The sequence below is a fragment of the Grammomys surdaster genome, unplaced genomic scaffold, assembly GCF_004785775.1.
Source record: "Grammomys surdaster isolate TR1022 unplaced genomic scaffold, NIH_TR_1.0 125548, whole genome shotgun sequence".
NCBI lineage: Eukaryota > Metazoa > Chordata > Mammalia > Rodentia > Muridae > Grammomys > Grammomys surdaster.
This window is the reverse complement of record NW_021620397.1, coordinates 1,173,510-1,195,100: the sequence shown is the minus strand read 5'-3', so window position 1 is coordinate 1,195,100 and position 21,591 is coordinate 1,173,510. Positions and strand designations below refer to the sequence as shown.

At 43.6% G+C, this 21,591-nt stretch overlaps 1 protein-coding gene across 2 annotated transcripts in view; it reads right to left on the bottom strand.

Moving 5' to 3' along the window:
• Nucleotides 1-16,325: 16,325 nt before the first annotated feature.
• The window catches only part of Mon2 (MON2 homolog, regulator of endosome-to-Golgi trafficking), a 77,497-nt gene continuing 72,231 nt past the window's right edge, over nucleotides 16,326-21,591 (bottom strand). For both annotated transcript variants that reach the window (XM_028786546.1, XM_028786547.1), the window contains one exon: nucleotides 16,326-19,973. In XM_028786546.1, the coding sequence (XP_028642379.1) occupies nucleotides 19,810-19,973 (164 nt within the window). In that variant the 3' untranslated portion in view covers nucleotides 16,326-19,809. The remainder of the gene's footprint in view (nucleotides 19,974-21,591) is intronic.

Here is a 21,591-nt window from a genome sequence, read left to right as displayed (position 1 = left end):
AAGGGAGCCAGAACAGAGAAGAGCGGGCCTGCCTGAATTGTTTTCTCTTGGGAAATGTATATAGAATGATGTGAGTTAGTGAACACAACACACACACACACACACACAACCAGTATTGCTAGGTGACCCCTAAATGTACTAGCTACTTACAGAGGTAAGATAAATTTGACAGAACTCTCCTGCCCCATGGGTACCAACCTTCCCTGGCACATCAAGTTGTAGCAGTGCTAAGGGCATCCTCTCCTACTGAGGCCAGACAAGGCAGCCCAGCTAGAGGGAAGGGATCCGAAGTCAGGCAATAGAGTCAGAGATAGCCCCCACTTCAGTTGTTAGGGGACCCACATGAAGACCGAGCTACACATGTGCTACAAATGTGTAGGGGGCCTGGGTCCATCCGATGCACGCTCTTTGGCTGGTGGTTCAGTCTCTGCGAGCCCCCATGGGCCCAGGGTAGTTGACTCTGTAGGTATTTTTTTATCCTTGTTTGACACCTACATGCTTTTTAACATGGAATTCTTCTTAATAAAATGGACTGATTCTCTTACTAATGAAAGACTTTGTTGTATTAATTACATATCTGTGTGTGTGTTTTTTATCTTACATCTTCATAATCTCTCCTTTTCCCTCTGACCACATATTCCTTCATTCTTGCCATATTAAGATGAGCTTATTCCTCATTCTCTGTGCTGATCACCTCTTAATCCTGGCCTGTGTTCTACATTCCTGGTCTACACAGCCCTTGCTTTATTGTTTACAATTATTTACATACAATTATTTACATATAATTATTTAGATCCAGAACGTCCTTAGGGCAGGGGCTACATTCTAGCTAGCTATCATCTGGTTAGTACATAACCAGATGTTTAAAGATATGTTCAGAGACAGGATCTTGCTATGGGGTCCAGGGTGGCCTTGAACTTGTGATCTTCCTACCTCAAAGAGATCTCTCTTCCACGAGCTGGGTTATAGACTGTTGGCATTGAGCTTGGCTCACCCAGAGATGCAGCTCCTGTATTCATCTCTTCTTGCCCTCACTCTTCTACCTTCCTATTTCCACATTCCCTAAATCCTGGAAGAAATCAGCCTATATTCTTTCCAGCAATTTTATGGCCCCTGTTTCATTAAATGAGTCTCTTCATCCTTCAAAACTCTGTCACTCAGTGTAGCCTTCTACTCAGCCTACCTCAACTGATTCATCTGCAGATCTTCTCAGCAGTGTCGCTGTGCACAAACCATGTGACCGAAGACCACTTCTTGCATCATACCAGCCCCTAGGACTGGACAAGCATCATATTCGCCTTTCTACATCCAATAGACTGTGAGTTTGGGAGGAAGGGAATATGACTTTTATCACAGACCGCTAGTTGAAAATAAAAAATAATGCTAATAATAGAAAAAAAAAAGTTGTGTTAAGGCAAAAAAGATGAACCATGGGCCAAAACACCCAGGTCATTCAGAAGCCTGCAAACTAAGTTTAAGGATAATATATATTGGTTCGGGTTTCTCTGATTTCCTGGGAGCAGTGATGGGACCTTCTGCCTTTTAGAACCCTGTCTGTAGCCTGACTTAATTAGGAGAATGCATACATGTCAACAGAGCAGATCTGGTTCTCTGGAACTTGCTCCTCAACGAGGGGAAGAGGTCGTATTTAGTTTAAGAAATGAGTGAATTCCTCCATCGTAGACCCCACAGGCTCACAGAGATTGGGAAGAATCAGTTTGACAGGTCTCCAGTAGGCTCATGTTTTGGGAACTTGGTGGTGGTGTTGGGGAACCCTAGGGAAATGGGATGTGGCTGGCAGACACGGGCAGATAGGGATTCCCACATCCTGTACTGGTGGACCCATTTCCTACCCAAGGCAGGAGCATGTGCTTTATGCTCCGCCCACTAACGAATATGTAACGCAGCAGCTGCCGCTGCCATGCCTTCCAGCTGGATGGGATAGGGACAGGTCTCTGACACCAGGAACCAAGGTGAGCGCCTTTTCTGTTGTTTCTATGGGTATGTTGTCAGAGTAAAGAGGACAGTAGAAGGTCCTTCGCAAATGTTAATTATTGCTAATACTCCTCTAAGACAAATCAGGTCCCAGGATTAACAGAAAATGCCCATGTATTTAGAGGACAAGGTCATGGTTAAATTTAAAATCTAAGTCCAGACTATAGCTTACTAACCTAAACAGAGTAAGCGGTACAAAGGTAGTCAGAGGAATGTGTACTGTAAAGTAAAAGCTACCTAACACGAGAGTGCCTCTGCAGTTAAGAAAACAGCATCTACACTCACTCCTTCAATAAAATGTATTGCCTACTTACGTGTTGTGGTGTGTGTGTGTGCGTATTCGTGCACGCAAGGTAGTAGCATGATTTCCGTGACTAGCAAAACGTAAAATCATGGTTTCTTGTCACCCAAAGCAAATTGCTGGTTTTATATATCATAAAGTCATTAGTGCCTCTACATCCAAAGGACAGCAAATACTTAATTATTAGATTAGTAATAAGGGTATATATAAAAACAGCTAAATAGTCAATAAAAACTAGCTTATGTAAGTGGGGACACCATCTACCACAGGGATAAACCACATGAAAGGTAACCGAAGATAACACCACTACACAGAAACAGAATCATAAAATGACGACAGTGGGTTATTTACAAAGAAAAACATTCCGTCGTTGGCAGCAACGAGGGGGGGGGGTTGGGGTAAACGGGAAGACATGTCATGAACTGTCCGGCTTAGCCGCATTAAGCCAGACACTGGAAGGTAAAGACTGTATCTCACAGACAGAATGGCGGTTTCCAGGGGCTTTTGTGTGTCTAGGGAGGACATGAGGGCCGACATGGGGTGTCAGGAAGAATAAACAAACAAAAAAACAAGTATTGAAGATGGGGGAGGGAGTGGTGACACAAAATTAAATCCCTTCTGTAAACTGATAAAACTTTACTTTTTAAGAATAAAATTGGGGCTGGAGAGATGGCTCAGCAGTTAAGAGCACTGACTGCTCTTCCAGAGGTCCTGAGTTCAAATCCCAGCAACCACATGGTGGCTCACAACCAACCTTGATGAGATTGGATGCCCTATTCTGGTGTGTCCAAAGACAGCGACAGTGTACTCATAAATAAAATAAATAAATCTTAAAAAAAAAAAAAAGAATAAAATTTTAGCCGGGTAGTGGTGGCGTACGCCTTTAATCCCAGCACTTGGGAGGCAGAGGCAGGTGGATTTCTGAGTTTGAGGCCAGCCTGGTCTACAGAGTGAGTTCCAGGACAGCCAGGACTGACTACACAGAGAAACCCTGTCCTAGGGGGGAAAAAAAAAGAACAAAATTTTAAAGTATGTAAATATGGCTAGGGAACCAGCAAAATAGACCCAAAGATGGAAAATTATTAAGGTATTTTATACAAGCATCCAGTACAGGTTCTAAACACAGTCATTTTGATTTTGATAATGATAAGCAAAGATACTTTGTGAGCATGTGCAAATTCCTACTGTAAAAAAATCAATGAAATTGATCTGGAGTATGGGGGAAAAAAAAAGATGGATTCCATGTGGCATTCTGAACTCGAGGAAGCATCTTATGGTCTGGGAAGACAGCGTGAGCGCACTCACCTGTGCTTACTGACCTTGGGTGTGTGTCTGTATATGAGCATGTGTGTAGTGTATATTGGTATTTTGCCTGCTGGCTGTGGAGGCCAGAAGAGGGTGTCAGATCACCAGGAAGGACCTGAAGTTACAGATGTTGAGAGAGCCACCATGTGGGTGCTGGGAATGGAACCTGGATCCTCTGGAAGAGCAGCCAGTGCTTTTAAGTGCTGAGCTGTTTCTCGCCTTACATGTTTTTATTTCTCTTGGTCTTTCTTCAATCACAGGACTCTCCTTATTTTGTTCCTTCAGAGTTATGAAGAAGTCCAAATTTTGCAAGAAATAGAACAGCCCAACCCTTCTTTTACCCTTTGCACCACATTAGCACACACAAGATGAAGGTTTTCCTTCAGTCTCAGTCTGCACATCCGTGACGCCGCCGCTATTAATGGCCAGTGCCTTAATATGCAGGCCCTAAAAGAGAAAGGCTTTAATAAATAAGCACCATTATAAAAAACTAACATTAAAATATATTTATTTCAAGCCAGGCATGGCAACAGACCCCTTTAACTCTAGTACTTGGGAAGGCAGAGGGAGGAGGATCTCTTGAGTTTGAGGCCAGCTTGGTCCACAGAAAGAGCACCAGGACAGCCAGGGCATCCAGGGCAGCCAGAGAACCTGTTTTCGAAAACCAAAACAAAAACTATTTTATTTTATGTGTATGGGCATTTTGCATTGGTGTCTATGCAACATGCATGTATAGTGCCTGCAGAGGACAGAAGACAGCATCAGATCCCTTGGGATTGGATTTATAGCTGGTTTCGAGCTCCCATGTGCATGCTAGGAACTGAACCCAAGTCCTCTGCGAAGCACCCAGTGCTCATAACCGCTGAGACATCTGTCTAGGCCCCCAAATGAACGAACTCCACACATTCAGTGTTAATTACTCTTGTTACCCAGGTGTTCTTGACCAGACGGTGATCTAAAAAGAGCTTACACATAACTGAGAACTATCTTTAAGTTCATTTTCATGGTTTCCCTCATTTTACTTTGCAATTTAGTTTTGTTAAAACTTGTTATATTCATTCATTTTCATGTCTTGCCTGCATGCATGTATAGCACATGCATGCTTGGTAGCAGGATCCCCTGGAACTGGTGTTACGGATGGCTGCGAACCACCATGGGAGTCTAGGAATCAAACCCAGGTCCTTCCTGTGCCAGAGCAACAAGTAAGTACTCCTAACTGCCGAGTCCTTCCTTTTTAAAAATCAGATTATTTGTCCTGTAGGATCACACAGTGTGATTTTGCTCCATTAGAAACTCACTGGGCTTCTAGGCTCACTTTATACTTCACAGGCATGGTCTTCTGTTGCAGGACCGGGCAGAACGTCTCCGCTATGGAGTGTGAAGGCTAGCCAAGTCCAGGTGCTGTATCATCCGTGAATTAAATCCTATCCATCAGCACTTTATTTATGGATCACCTATATAGAGGTCTAGCTTTAGTACTTCATTAGCTGCTGTAAATGTCAGCATTCGATCATACTTTCTGGATTATTAAACTGAAATTATTCAATGAGAAGACTCCCCTGCAGGCGTTCATATTTTGAGGTCATTTACGTAAAGGCAGGATAGATACAGCAGTTAGATCCTTCTCTCTTCTCCAGTCCAGAATGGGCTAGAGTCAACTGGTCCCATTAAATAATACATCGCTTCTGAAGTCTCGAAGAGATGGCTTCCCTAACCCTCTACACTATTCAGTGTGCTGTTGCCTCTTTGAAGGCCTAACACTTGGGGCAGGCACGGCAGAGTGGCACCTGCGTGTATGGCCTTACATTTTCTGAATGGGTAGAGAGTCTCCATAAGGCAGTCCGACATATTTGCAACTCCATGAAGCTCCCAAAGGTCCTCTGTAAATTCACAAACTTCCCTGGCTGTGCCATTCGCTTCGGTGGGAATAATTTCTTTTTATAATACAGTATAATGTGATCCAGTAGCAGAGAGGTTGAATTTTTGATCTGCTAGCTCTCCAAGTACGGAGATTACGGTGTATACCACTATGTCCAGTAAACTTTTAGAATAAGGATGCAATTGTTAACAAAAGAAATGGTTTTTCTCTCCAATACAATTCTGGATTGAGAACCCTTCAGAAGCCACTTGAGTAGAACCTGGGTTTGAATAAAAAACACAAGTAGGCCAGGGATATGATTTAATAGTAGAAAAATGTGACCTCACTAGCATATGAATACCAGAACAGTGACTTAAAAAAAATCCAATGTACATCTCTACTGCCCAGAGAATATCAAGTACCAAGGTAACACAATGTATCTAAGATTTATTCACTTGCTAAAAGTGAAATGGGTGCAGAACTCAGAACTCAGAATGGGTGCAGAATCCCAGAACTCAGGAGGGCAGAAGCAGGTGACTCTCTGTGAGTTCAAGGCCAGCAAGGGCCACACGACCCTATCTCAAAACAGAAACAGAAAAAGGAATGGAGTTAGGCTTAGTATTCAGACAATTTCAGATACTCTTAGTTAACAATATGCAAATTTGTTTTTAAAAGTAAAGAAAAGATAATTAGCATACTTTTAATCCTAGCACTTGGGGGGCAGGCAGGTGGATCCCGAGTTGGAGGCTAGCCTGGTCTACAAATGAGTTCCAAGATAGTCAGGGCTATAGAGAATTCTTGACTTGAGAAAAAGAAAACAAACAAACAAATGATCTTTTTCATTTCCTGGCGTATTCTAGTTATCTTTCTACAGTCTGTCATAGTACTGTTACACCAGTGTTACATGTTACCACTGAGCTTTAAAATACACTGTGCCCATTACAGCAGCAGCTTCCCAACAGCTAGGCGCCTCATTGGTAGTTACACTCAAAGTGAAGGAAACACTCAGACCCTTTTATTCTTCAGCCAGAAGGCAGCTGAGTCTTCACCTAACACTACAGTAACTTCATCTAAGTGGTCTGAGCTGCCTCCGGAACACCGGGCACATCGGCGTCCTAAGAAACCCAGGTTTCCAGAGTAATATATAATCGATTATAATAAAAGTAAGGATTTGAAACCAACCCAAAGTAGGTGCTCTAGATTCAGAAAGTGCTTGGTGGTGAATAGAGAAAAAACTTTTAAAACTAACACACACATATTTATAGTATATATGCTAATATATGTATTAACACAAATATATATTAGCATATATGAAAAATAGTGTACTGTATGTATCAACATATATAAATATAGATAGAATTCAAGAAACGTAAGTCACCTATAAGTTACCAACTACAGCTGTCTCCAGGATTCCAGAGAACACACAGAAGTATGAGAGTCCACTCAACCACTCCAAGTAATACAGAACTCTCCGTAGCTTTTACCGTGTGACTGCCAGCCAAGCAGGGCATCAATGTCTTTACCCTGATTCTTACTCATTCCACAGTCATGTTTTCTTGTCCCTTGGGGACGGGGATCCAGCTGTGCTACCATGCTTCTTCCCCCATGGTGCCTAGCGTGGGATCTGACGAAAGCGCTCAGTGAATTTTCACTAACCATACAAGTAACCTTAACCTTCTTGTTTAGTGACTAGTGGCACCAGTGTCTTTTTAGATTTTGTGATATAAATAAAATGCTGCTTTTGGATGGCATTAGCCTGATGTAATTCATTTTTGAGGACGACCCCTCCATTTGCTTTCTGGATGCAGAAATAATGGGGACTGACTGTTCGGTGAGAAGGTCTAGTACCTCCCCGGTCAGGTTATCATGCAGGCAGTTAGATATTAAACAGAAGGAGCGAGTACAGTTATGAAATCACACAGCCTTCTCGGCATCCGTGTTCTACACTCAAGAGCTATTTTCTGTGCTCGGGTACCTCTGGCAATGTTTTGGGGAGCTATTCTACAACACAAAGATGTTTTTACACCAGTCAGAAGGTAATTATATGTTAAAATGCCTTATATATGAATTTTTCATACATACAATCAACAATCAGGGACATTGGGGCATGAAGCGAAACTCGTGTCCTAATAACCTTCTCCACACTGTACATCCAGAACACCCTAGCATCCCTTGACTTCCAACTGGAGCTGGTATTTATTAAAATCTCATTTCGAAGGTCTAGCCTCTCTTGGGCTCAGTACTTGAGAAGGGCACTCAAAACACTGTCTTATCCTCCTCTATCAATGGCTCTGTACAAACTACAAATTACTTAGAGGCCTGACAGTAGACCTTTAACAGAAAAGTTAATTGCATTGGTAAATGTCATCAATGCTGACCGTAAAGCTGTATTTTTCCTAGGTAAATTCACCCCACTGGAAGCCTGTCCACAGACAGTAAAAATAGTTGGTAGTTATCACTGCCACAGAGAACTCAAACCTGAAAAGCTGATTTGCTTCTAAAGCCACCACGGCAGAAATCTAAGTATGCGAGTCGTTTCCCTTACAGCAGCAAACAGAAACATATGGAAGCACTTATAGAGCCTACTACGCAAGTTATGTTCTCTGTGGGCAGCGGAGTTGGAGATGAAGCTCACTTTAAAAGCACACGATGAACAACTACAAAGGGAAGGAGTTAGAATTCAGGATTACAAACAAAATTTACTCTGGCTCGCCTTAAAAATGTTAACACTATGTAGCAGGCTAATCTGCTTGAATGAAACTGTAGCACACTTAGAATTTTACTATTCATTTCCCCCACAAATCAAGATTTACCATAGTGGACGTCGGGCTCACATCACTGAAAAAGTGCTTAAGAGTCCTGAACTTGACATTGCTCTATCGAGAAAAGCAAGTCTAAAGCCAGTGTTGAAGCCTTGCCTGAATGTTGAAATTCATGGTTCTTTACTGCCGGTCCCATTATGAAGAAAGTATATTAAGGGTGCCTTCAAGGTTTAAACCTAAGCATTACAACACTTTTCAATTACAAAAGCAGCAAACTCCTATCGAAAGGGACTAGAGATTGAGTTGCTTTCAACATTTTTTCTTTCGTGTATCTTTCTTAGCCAAGAATTGAAAAAAAAAAAAAAGCAAGCATCAAAGTGCCACAGAAAATTTGGTACACTGCATTAAAACCACTATGCACAAATCAAACAGGAAGGCTGGAAAAGCAAAAGAACTATAACTTACCACACTTCTCCTCCTGGAGAAAATAAAACTAGAAAATACAAGTTCTTCCACATAGAGTTCCGGGTAGTTTTCATTAATTACCCAAACTACACTTTCTCTACAAAACTTGTACTTTTCTAATAGAGGTCACGGATCAAACGCTACGTCATTAGACGTTATTACTCGGGTCTCTCGGAAGCCGTACTTCTAACTCTGATCTGCTCGCCTTTAATAAAATGCAGGCATAAAGAAGCGTATTAACATAAAAGTCTAAGGCTGACCCTCCCCCACACCAGCATGGCCATTCGAGCCTCCAAAGTTAAACTAAAAGAAAAAAACAAAAACAAAAACACAGCACTCTGCAAAAAGAATTTATTTAGCTTTTATACATTTAAAAAGAGATCCGACCAGTGCATGCAACTATAAAGTCAACCCTGTTTTAAGGAGTTATAGACAAATTAAAACCGAAAACTCTACTTCGCTTAAGGCTTACATTTTAAACTCTTAAACGTAGCAGTCATACAGCAACCCAGATTTTAAAAAACAAAACACAAAACCGTTAAGACATGAAAGTTTGGAATTCCAGCGTTGACTGTTCCGACCGCGACCGCAGTCGCGCATCGCGGAGCCGCTCGCCCACTCCGCCCGCGCACCTCGAGAACGAAACCCAACAACAGACAAACTAAAACCCCGCACGAGTTACAATCATTCCGGGCGGAAAGTTGTGCCGCGTCCTCCGCGGCTCGTCTCGGGGAGCAGCCCCGAAGGCTTCGCGCTCTCCCTCCCCGGGCTCCGGAAGGCGCCGCGGCCGCCACCGCCGCCTCGGCTCGCAGCCCCTGCGGGAATGCGAGGAGCTAACGGTTTCCGAGCCGGGCGGCCGATCCGTCCCCCGCGCCCCGGAAAACAAAGGGGGATCCCCGGCCATTGTCCTCCGCGGCGGTCGAGCATCACCAGCACTAGCAAGGCAGTAGCTTGCGCAGTTATCTCCACAGCGGGCAATGTCACAACCCGACCAACAGCACAAACTACTACCTCAGCCAGGGCCATGGTGTGGGAGCCGGCGGACCACGCGGAGCGCAGCGCAGCGCAGCGGCGCCTCGTCCTCCTCTCCGCGCGCCGGCCGGGGCGCCCCAGGGCGGAGGCTCCCTCCGGCGGGCCGGCCGCGCCCTCGGCCCGCTCGCTCGTCCGCGCCACGCCGTCGCCCCAGCCCGCCGCACCCCGGAAGTCCCCGCGGACGCACCCCCGCACCCTCCGGGGGAACACCCCGGCAGCCCGGCCCCGGCGGCTCCGCGCGCGCCCCGGCTCGCGCTCCTGCTCCACTGCGGCCGGGCGAACCATAGAGATCCCTTAAAGAGGCTGGCGCGCTCCCCCCACCACGTGACCGCCCCCCGCCGCCATCTTACATCCGGGGCTCCCCCGCGCCGGCTCTCCGCCCGGACGGACGAGCCTCGGGGCTCGCGGGGAAAGCCGACCACGGGCGGGGACTCCTGCCGCATGCCGGGGACTTGCCGGGGCCTCGGGCTGGGCTCCGTCCGCTCGGCGCGCCCGGCGGAGCCCCCGGTGCTCCCGACGTGCGCCGTAAAGATGGCGGCGGGCGGGCGAGCCACGTTGTACCCCGGCCAGCGGGGAAAGTTCCGGCACCTCCTTCCCGCTCCGGCCGCCCGGCCCGCGGCGCTCCACCCCGGCGCGGCCGCAGATGCTCGCCCGCCGCAGAAACTGGCGGGAAAGCTCTGCCCGGAGAGTCTAGTGCGCAGGCTCGCGGGAGGGACGTGGGGCGCCTGACTTCTCCCTATTTTTAGGCATGGTTTGGAAGAGGGCGGACCGCAGTGGGGCTTCACCTCCGCGTGGCCCAGATAAACTTTTTCGTTTTGCTTCTCATTTACAGGGTTTTAAAGGTTTTTTTTGTTTGTTTGCTTGGTTTTAGGAGTCACCAAGATTTGTCAGATAACCTACAGGATCTCTAGCTAAGCTGGAATTCCACGCAAACGAATGCTCCTTTTTTTTTTGCATATGTAGATTCCATGTGTTAAAAGGGAAGTGGTATCTGAATTTCAAATTTATCTGCCTTTCTTCTTTAGTGTATTTGGCAATCCCATTAGTCATAAAGTTGCTGAAAAATCCACAGTGCACAAGACAAATCCAGGAGGGTTAGAGAAATGAGTATGTTCGGTTGCAATCTGGGAAGTTTCTCTAGACTTTAATCTCTTCACAGCAGCCGGATCGCAAACGTCTGCTGCAAAATTTGGTAAAACCACACTGGAACACATATGTTTAATTTATTTTGGAAACCCACCCCTACCCAGTCCAGTTTAGCACAACAGACCCTGGAACCCATACTAAACACAAACTTTCACTACAAAGTATACACAACCCAAATAATTTCTTGAATTACAAAATTTTCAAATCTATCAAACTGCCTACACGTTTCATACATGCATATTCAAACTACCTGCCTGTTTAGGCTACGGAGAGATGTCAGTATTATACGAATCTTAGTATTTAAAGGCATCGCAAAAGTTCATTTCAATAATTTCTAATGGATACTTTTTATATTTGAGTGCTTGTGTAACATTCTTGCAATGAAATGCTAACTTACTGTCTGCCACACTGCTACCTATGGGAAACTCACAGCATCCTTTCTTAATAAACAGCGACGGGGGACTGGGGGCTCACTGCTCAGTGGATCATGCTGTTTTACATCATACCGAGTTTGTGGGCCACTGTAGCGTGGAGGGGTTTTTTGTTTGTTTGTTTTTTTAAGTGGCTATCAAGTGTACATTTGGTCTAAAAGGTGAGTTTCTAACTAAGCCTGGTCCAGCTCTTGCACTGCTCTACCTCCGACAAATCCGACATCTACACGCTGTACAGTCACCACCCATATTCTCCATCAGTAACATCCAAATATGTAGAGCCTACCTAGCTCACCCTAACTCCCCTCGTGAGACATTCCCTTACCATCTAGTCCTGGCTTGCTTCGAACTTACAACTATTTTCGTCTGCTCGCCACTGAAGTGCTAGGGTGAGGGTGTGCAGCACCTCCTCTCAGCATCCTTGCAAACTGAGCACTCTCAGTTCCTCCTCAGCCACCACCTCAGCAGGAACACGATCCCCGCCTGGCTTCCCTACTCTCTATCGCCACCTGTACTCTACACATAACATAGATGTATCTTCCTTGGTTTTGGTTAAAAGGAAACCTGTGCCGTTCCAAAATGTTTTTTTAGCTTTTAAGGAGTTTAATGATTCGGTTTCAGTTCTTCAAAGCCAATCTTCCCCCCAGTCCCCACCAAAAAACAAAACAAAACAAAACAAAACAAAATCTCACCAGTTCTACTAAAAACACATACCTGGAAAGATGGCTCAGCAGTTGTTCTTGCAGAGGACCTGCAAGTACAGCTCCAGGAGACCTGAAGCCTTCTTCCAGATTCTCCGGGCACCTACACTCGTGTGCACATACCCCTTTCGCATATACACACAATTAAAAGCTTCGAAAAAGAAAACCCAAACCCCGCCCCCACCGTCTTCCATCCTTTTCAGTATCTCCCCACATCCTGTAGTTTATAGACGCAGACTTCCTAGCCATCAAAACTGAACGTTCCATACTCAGCACTGAGCATTTCCTTTCTTTTTCTGGCCGTCCTTTTGAATATGAATAGCAGTATTAACCTGAAGCACAGGGGATTTACTAACCTCTTGCCTTTACTCTCTAAGGGTAACACAGGCACGCCCAAGTTACTGACACACTAGAACTTGATTACGCACCCTTACATTCAGCATTATTTGAGGTGTAAGGTTTTCTCATCTAGCTACAATATCCAGTCACATGACAGGGAGAGACTCAGAGGTCCCTGCCTGAGGGCTGTACAGTGAAAGACAAGAAAGGGAAGAGGCCAGTGGGTTCCCTGCCCACTTCTTGAACTGTGTGCACCAAGTGTGTTTTATTTCTGTCACGACTGAAAACCTGCCAAGGTCAGGCACGGTGCTTTCTAATATTCCTCGTAAAATTATATTTAGTAACTATGCATTAATCGTCACTATTAATTCCATTTCATAGACAAGAACACTGAAATGGGTTGATTAACTTGCTCAGGTAACAGACTCGGCAAACAACAAGAACTGAATTTAGGAAGACTCTTGGCCTTTTAACCACTGTGCTAAGGCTGACACAAACCAAGCAACAAACCAGATGCTTTAAACACATGCCTTAAGCCTGCGCCAGTGAAAAATGCCATGTGGGCCACACAGAGGCTAGTTCTACAACTTCTCCTTGATGTTTGAAGTTCTTTTAATACTCACGTATATCTATCCCAAATGCATAGCCAGAGACAGCAATCTATCTCAGTAAGATACTAATTATCTTACTGATTATCTTACTGCAGTGAAACATTTTTGCTAACAACCACTAATAGCTGAAAGAATGGGTTTTGAAGTGAGCCATGCTGATTTACATTTGTGACTCTAGAAAGTGACCTCTGAACGTTGCTGTCCTTGTGTGTAGAGTGGGTCAGGTGCTCCACAGCGGCCATTTTAAGTTACTGCACACTGAATAATAAAGGAATGGCCTCATGGTTTTACTTCTCCAAGCAGGAATTTTAGCTCCCCCCCACCCCACCCCGGTCCTGCCTTAAATCAGAATTTTAAGTGTGATTCCTAGGTCCAAGTGCTCTTCCTGTCTCACCCTCTGGAGGATCAGAAGTTACATCCGGATATCTTGTTAAAAAAGAAAATATAACGCCGGGTGGTGGTGGCACACGCCTTTAATCCCAGCACTTGGGAGGCAGAGGCAGGTGGATTTCTGAGTTCAAGGCCAGCCTGGTCTACAGAGTGAGTTCCAGGACAGCCAGGACTATACAGAGAAACCCCGTTTCGAAGAACAAACAAACAAACAAACAAAACAAAAACAAAAAAGAAAATATGAAACAGGAATTGAGCTGTGGATGGATGGTTTAGCACTGATACGGATGGGCAGTCCCAAAACAGCTGCCCCGAATTAAAACAACAAACAACAGCAGCAACAACAACAGAACTCTTAAAATCTAATAAGGCCTAAGCCAGACTGGGTCGGTAAGTATGTTACTTAGCAGGCACAAGATCCTAATAAGTCAGAACTCCTCCCCGATCTACCCCATTCTAACCCACACGAGGGTGTGCACTTTCAACTGGACCTTGGGTTCTTAAAGATTCTCACAACTATGGAGAGACACCCCATGTCTAATTGTACACTCATTTTTTTTCACTTTAAGGATCAGTATCTTTAACAAGTATCTCGGAACCATTTATCCATTCTCTCGTCTCGTTGTTTCTCCCAGATCGACTGTTTACATAATGCATTGTAAGCACACAAGACACCAGTCAGATACGGTGCAGCAATCAGTGATGCTCTGAAGCTCACCCAGTAATGGGAAAGGAGCCTCGACCCGGTACACTGGAGAAAAGCAGACCCGCCAATCGGGTCGGAAAGAAACTTATCAGGGAGATATTGGTTCAGGCTAACTAGCAGAACTGGGACAAAACAGGCAGGTTCATCCGTGTGGGGACCAAATGCAAACGGAGGGTCTATGCGCTCAACATTTTTAACTATGGAGCCGTGAAGAAACACCTACCCTAGATTACAAAGATTTGGACTTGAGGTCAAGAAACCTTTCTGGTTATATTGCATAACTGATGTATCTCAGCAAGATGGGGACTGTTAAGGCACGCGCTCAGAAACAGTGGTGTGGTATTACTTTCAAGAATTGTGTTGGGAGCTAAAAAAGGAATCTTGCAAAATGAGATAAAGATATCGAGTCTAACACCATATGGTAACTGCCTTGAGAGAGGAGTTGAGTGCTGTGTGCTAAAATTAGGACACGGGGGGAGTAAAAGCTGCAGAGAAAATGGAACTTGCACTTAGGTCTGAATCTTAATATCTCATGTTTTTAGATAAGCGGCGTAAGACTGTGATAGCATCGCTTCCGAGTCTTCCTTCCACCCAAACTTCACAGTGAGTAGTGATTGCTATTCCACTACAGTAGTCTTGTAAATAACGGCATGGTTTAAGAGCTCTTTTATGGCTACACTAAACTAACTACTGAGTTTTAGTTTAAAACTCTAGGTAACAATATTTGTAGCAACTGAAAATGACCTCAAAATTCAGTGACTTCGCTTTCCTTACTCAAAGGTCCCATCATTCTCAGTAACGCAATAGAGAATGCTTCAAGACATCTCCATCACCATGAGCAACGAACAACAGCAGATGCCAAAACATCCCAGGAGTACTCAGAAGTAAGATAAAGCATTCTGGTCTCCAATCAAAATTGCTAGTTGTATGCCTTAATTTTGCCTGCAGGCATGCCTGCTCACCATTTGTGTGAATGGTGATCGGGCAGGACAGAAGAGGGCGTCAGATCCCCTGGAACTGGAGTTAGATGGTCGTGAGCTGCCATGTTGGTGCTGAGAATTGAACTACGGTCCTCTGGAAGAGCAGTCAGTGCTCTTGACTGCTGAAGCATCTCTCTATCTCCCAACCTACTGCTTTGTAATAGAAAAGCAGACACAGATGAAACAGATAAAACACTGTCTGCGACACTCCACATATCACCAGGACGTAGTATTTAGATAAACGTACCCACATTCAAAGTGTTTACCTCCCCAAACAGGATCTTCCCCAAAGCCAAAACAACCTCGCTCCAAAAGCCACAACAGACATGCCTACCAATTTTAAATACCCCTTTTAAAGAGAAGTGGCATCGTTTTGCTGTTCACAGCAGCGCAGACATAACTGTTCCAAGTTTAGCTACTGAACCCATTTATTTATAGCAATCACATTCTGTGTCTTGGCGGCAGAATCACAGACTCAGAAATACAGTAGGCAACGGCCTCAAACTGCTTCATATTGTTCCGTTACTTAAAATGGTGGGGAACTTCAACTCGGTATAAAGGTTACAAGTGGAAGGCACGTCTAAAATCTCATCAATAAAGATGGCCGTCACCAGGGTCTCTGTCTGAGTGTCATTTCAATGATGAAAGCATTGGTGAGTGGGAATGGGAAGAGAAAAAGAAGACTGAAGAGATAAAGGTTAGGAGGAAGGGAGGTAAACTTAGAATTCAGACAGGACGGAATGAAACCGCTGCCCAAGGAAAAGGGGAGAAAACCAGTTGAATCGTCTCTGGCTGTAACAGTGTAACAACCACCCAACCCACGCAAGTACCCAATTGTGTCGTCATGCAGTCAAGTCCACATTCACATCAAGCATTTGTCTAAAGAATTAGTAACTCGGCCTCATCGCTGTTTGAGAGATAGAAAAGCAGGAGCTTTGAGAATTTGCTTACAGGTGAATTAAGAGGCAGAACCGCTCACTGCCCACCACGTTGAGATCACAGAGTGTTCGCAGCACCGCTCTGAGTCTCCTCAGACTCACTGTCTGCTCTCCGAGCAAGGCCTCCCTGTGTAGTGCTGGCTGGCATAGACTCCTCGTGGGAACCTCTTGAGCTCTGGGCTTACAGGCCTGAGCCACTGCATCCAGCTTATCCCCACGGCTCTTAAAGGCCAACACTGCTAGCACAGTAAGAACTACTGGATTTAGTGTAAGTCTTCTGAGAGGGTTTGCATGTAAATTAAACCAGTCACAGCTTTCTTTCCAATTTACAAAAACTGAACATTAAAATAAAAGCACCACTCTACTCTCCAGAGATACAAAATGTTTAATTCAAATGACCATAAAGGATTAAAAACTATTTGTCCACATGTGTAAGTCCGGTAATACAACGTGTCATATAACTCCTGTTCTTACAAATAACTGAAAAAGAAAACCAATGCAGTCTAATAAAGTTAGCTGAAGCATAGTGAACTGTGATGCTTTCGACAAGTGTCTCCGAAATGCCGAATCTAGTGAGGGGGAGCATTTCTAGGCTGCTGGCAACGCTTTTGAAGAAACTGTTTTTGTCTACCTCTGTGGTAGCTTCCTAGAAAAATCTGTAATCCACACTAATCTGAGGCTGGACATTAATTGATTTTGGCTCTCGATTTCCAGTTCATTTCAGTGGCAATCACAGATAAGGGTTTCCTGAGAGCGTTCTGTTTTAGTGGCCCTTCGCCAGCTCTTAAGGATTTGGTTCTACACATGAATGACTCTACATCTGAGGAGTGTGTTCCATGGCGCCTTTCACTGACATGACTGTCGTGCTCCTTTCGTTAGCAGGGATATATTTCCAATGTTCTCTAGTACATTAATTTACTTGCAGCTCTTTAGATGACCACTGGCCAAATGCTCACCTAGGGCTAGGTGGTACCAAACTGACAATAAATATAACATTCTAAACACTGTAGAAGGACGAACAATTGGTATTGGCTGCCACTTAAAGTGACTTATTTGCTGTGATAACATAAAGAAAATAAATTCTCCATTGCTTTCTTCTGATGCTTTATACAATTTAAAGCATGTAGCAAGTGTTGACTTAATAACCATCTGTGAGGAAACAAGTGAGATCATCAATGCTGATGTAGTAAAAACATAAACAATTAAAAGCATTTATTTTCTAGTTAGACTTAATAACAAGTTTCCTCCTACCTTTGGCACAAAAAAGGCTTTTAATAGCTGGTATGCAAAATGCATACAGTAAAACAAAACTTTAAAATTAATCATAAAGAAATAAGACACTATGAAATTGACCTTTCTCCCTTGATAATGGTTGTACTACCAGAACCCAAAAGACGACCTGTGCAATTAAGTAATTACATTGAGACCTCCATGATCATCTGTTGGTACAGCCTGGGTTCAGTGGTCTAACGGAGGGGGTTAGTGGTAAAGACTCGGTCTGAGATGTAAAACTCACTGCACTGAGACCAGAGGCAATGAAGACGATTCAACATAGTGCTTCATGGTGGGAGCTTTTAGAGATTTCCTTGCATCCAGTAACCCCGTGCAGCCTAGTTCTTGTACTGAATGAAGAACCCAGGTCACATTTACAGGGAGAGGACACTGCATTAACCTCTCCGAGACCAGCACACTTCAGAAAATGTAGCCTAGAAGCATGTGTGACCAAAAGGCATTAATGACTCGGATTTACTCCTTGGGGGTGGAGAGGGATTTGAGGTGGGGGTGGGGGGAACCTGTCATTCTACCCAGGGAGTGGCCCTCTTGCTTGACTTGAGACTGGCGTTGATTACTGTATTAACACACGCATCAGATTTTTATGTTTTGAACTATACAGCATGACATTGGTATTGAAAACTAAGACTGTATTAGCTCGAATTATTTATCTGAGATAACTGTATGCTGTAGACCCTTGACTCACAGATAGCCTTCACAGGAGAAGAACCGTTCAGACTGCAGTTGATCTGTTACTTCTCATGAGCAGACACTTACTTGATAGAAACCGGTGGCAATGTTTTCAAAATGCTGCCGCTCTTACTATCTTGATACTTTATCAGTGATATTCCTATTCTTTAATTCACAAGTGAATATATCAAAATATAAAAAATACACGGTTTGAGTCATTTTTCTACACCTTTAAGAAAACACTGACAGCAGAGTCTATGAAATGCCGTGTTTTACCTTAATCTTAAGTGAAATAATAAAATAGAAATTCATCAATTCATGTGAGTAAAAATAATATTCCTTCAAAATAGGCCTTACCATACATATACAGAATATTGTGCAAACTAAATCACTACATAATTAAAATAGCCTCAAAACTGTATCTCATTGATTACTCAATGCTAACGCCCCCTTATGGGTTTATGATTATTTGGAGAAACCAAAATTTATAAATCTTATTAGAAATGTCAAAAGCTTTCTAGTGCATTAAAATAATATTAACCTCACTATCACTTCTTATTAATAGCAATGTTTTCAATGTCTCATGTCTTCAGCACTTGTGAAATAAAATTTTAACTTGGAAAAAATATTATAACAGCATAATTAATTTAAAAAAATACATCAAGCTAGGTCAAAGTGAGTTTTGTAAGATCACGTGCTCTGAAGCTTTCCTTCTTCCTCAGGGGAGGAAGGAGGGGCAGCAGGAGCTCTCTCCTGAGCACAGTGAGCTCCCTGCTCCTGGAAATGCAGGCTGCCTCCAGACACTCGCTTGCTCTGTGACACATGCTCTGTATTATGGTTAGCCTGGTACAGTTTCTTCTTGGAAGGAACCCAGAGAAGGAAGCACAGAGAAGAACAAAATCTCACAGGCAAAGTTTCATGAAGTATAAAGTCATCTTGCCTCGGTCATCATTCGACACATATTACAGGAAGAAACCACAGGAATATAAAATATGAAAAGTCTTTAAAATTCAGATAGCAAGTGTAAAAACAGACACATGAAAGCTCAGAGAGAGGCTTAAAGAAATGAGGTATGACCCGGTCGTCCTGCTACGGCGTGTCTCTGGAGTACGTTACGACCTGTCTTTCAAAGGTGCCAAGTCAGCGAATCATACCTTCTGCTGCCGTGTTCACACGATCCTTCTGGTCACCAGCAATGCGTGTAGAGAGCATGAAGCCAACCGTTTGAGTACACGATAAGCTTATCTGCCCCAGAAGAAGGCAAATCAGAAGTAAAAACATAAGCAAACAAGTTTGTATTATAATAAATACAGCTTCGAGCATTTAACATCACCAATATTTTAAAATTTTAAATAAATGCAACTATTTTATACAGAAGTGTACCATTTATTACACACACAGTTTATCAGTTCCCTTTGCTCACAAAGGCTGGTTGTAGATAGTATGGAATGTTACAGTGCCACCTTGCATAAAGTCTTAGTGCAATTCTGTACTTGAAAAAGGGTGCAAAATGCCAGCCTCAAAAATCTGAATGGAAATATCTTTTCTTTCTTTTTAAAAAGTACATCATCAACACATACACAACAAACTGTACATAAGCTCACTTTTAAATCACCAACTGAAGATATGGTAGCAGTATGATGTAGTATTCATTATCCCTCCCAGCAAGATCACTCACTCACAGGCTCAGGGCCTCCAGGAGCCTGCATTAACATGTATGCTTTTGGATGAATTACTGTACCCAGATAATTACACTGTAATTTAAAGAAGGCAAACAGCAGCTGCCAGGATGACTCCAGGAGAGCGTCCTTCCTCTACGAGACTCAGGAGAAGGCGTTCCTTAGGGTATCTCTTCCTCCACGTGTACTCCACGTGTACTGTAGCAGCTCAAGATTCTCCGTTTTGAACTTTGGATGCTGGTGGCTGCATGAAATCCTTAAAGGGAACCAGTGCCTCTTTCAGAGCTGAACAGACTTCTGAGGATGAGCAGGTGATACATTCTACTAACGTCGGGTATAAGGCAATTACTTGTGCCCAGGTATTTCCATCAACTGTAATCAAAAAGTACAAAAAAATAATCTCAAAACACAGTAGATATAAACAGTATGGTCACCCAATTTATATAAACACAAAAATATAACAGAAATGGTTCTACAAGCATCTTTTAATTTCTTAATTTTGTAAGTCTTCATGATATAATTAGTAAAGTATAACAAAGAGATAACAGAGTGCTGTGCACCGAGAGATTAGGTGAGAAACTAGTTATGTATGCGCTGGAGATGGCTGGGTGGTTAAGAGCACTGGCCGCTGCTCTTGCAGAAGACCAGGGTTTGGTTCTCAGCACCCACATGGCAGCTAACAGCTATTTCTAAATTCAGCTCCAGGGGAATCCAATGCCCTCTTCTGGCAAAAATTCATACATGTAAGATGAAAATAAGAAAAATTTTAAAAGAGGAAGAGAGAGAAATGACCCGTGAAGACAGTCATTGATACTAAAAATTTTGTAAGTTAACAAAGTAACAGAATGACCCAAAATGTTATTTTCTGTATAGTTGCCAGAAAATAGTGTGCATGTCAAGAACAAACAGAAAACCTTTTTCATGCACTTGGCTACCACAGATACCTTCCCAGGAGTCTCTCAGTAACGCTCTTGGCAGCGATTTGAATTTCGAGTCACTGCACAGATGGAGCCGCCTTACAGAGCTTGCTAGTCTTTAACCTGAGACTGGGCAGAGGAGCCAGCCTGCCTTCCTCACCTCATCCACCAACAGGCGGATGCTCTTCATCAGGAGGACAGGAGTGACCCACCGGAACCAGTGATCCACTAATCCTGAAATAACGGGTTATTTCTATTTCTGTTGTTTGCTGGCTTCTTCTCAGTCCTCGGGTCTGACTCAGGGTCATGTACAAGCACGAGTTATACTGCTCATCTGTACCTCGGGCTCTCTTTTTCACCTTTACTCCTCAGGCTCTCTTCTTCACCTTTTAGTCTGAGGCAGTGTTTCAGCAAGTAACCCAGACTGGTCCCTCCACCGTATTCTCTAGTAAGTACTTTGTAGAGTGTTCAATCCTCACAAAAAACCTGCTGGCTGAGGTCATGTTACTGTGTGGAACAAATCTGCAGTCCGAAAGGCAAGGTAGCACGAAAGAAAGAGTACTGTGAAATGTATAAAACACACCCACTCTCTTCAGGGGTGTTGAGGTTTCTCTGTATAGCCCTGGCTGTCCTGGAACTCACTCTGTAGACCAGGCTGGCCTCAAACTCAGAAATCCACCTGCCTCTGCCTCCCATGTGCTGGGATTAAAGGCGTGCGCCACCACTGCCTGGCTGAAAGCACTTTGTAAATTATTCTATCCTTTAGTCTAATTTATTAGGTGGTAACATTTTTCCTCCTGAAATAAGGCAGAGCTTGGTATCCTGGTCAAGTCAGGAAATTATTTTTTATCTCAGTCTTCTTGATGTAATATAAGGAAAGGAGTGTCTTCACATTAGTCTCTCTCAATCTCTGAAACAAGTCCTTGGTCAAGTAAGCTTGGTACACGTCACATATATCTCTTAAAGACCAACAATGCATAGGAATTCACTAGAGGATTACAGTAGAAGAGCATACTCTCATATATATATATATATATATATATATATATATATATATATATATATATATATAT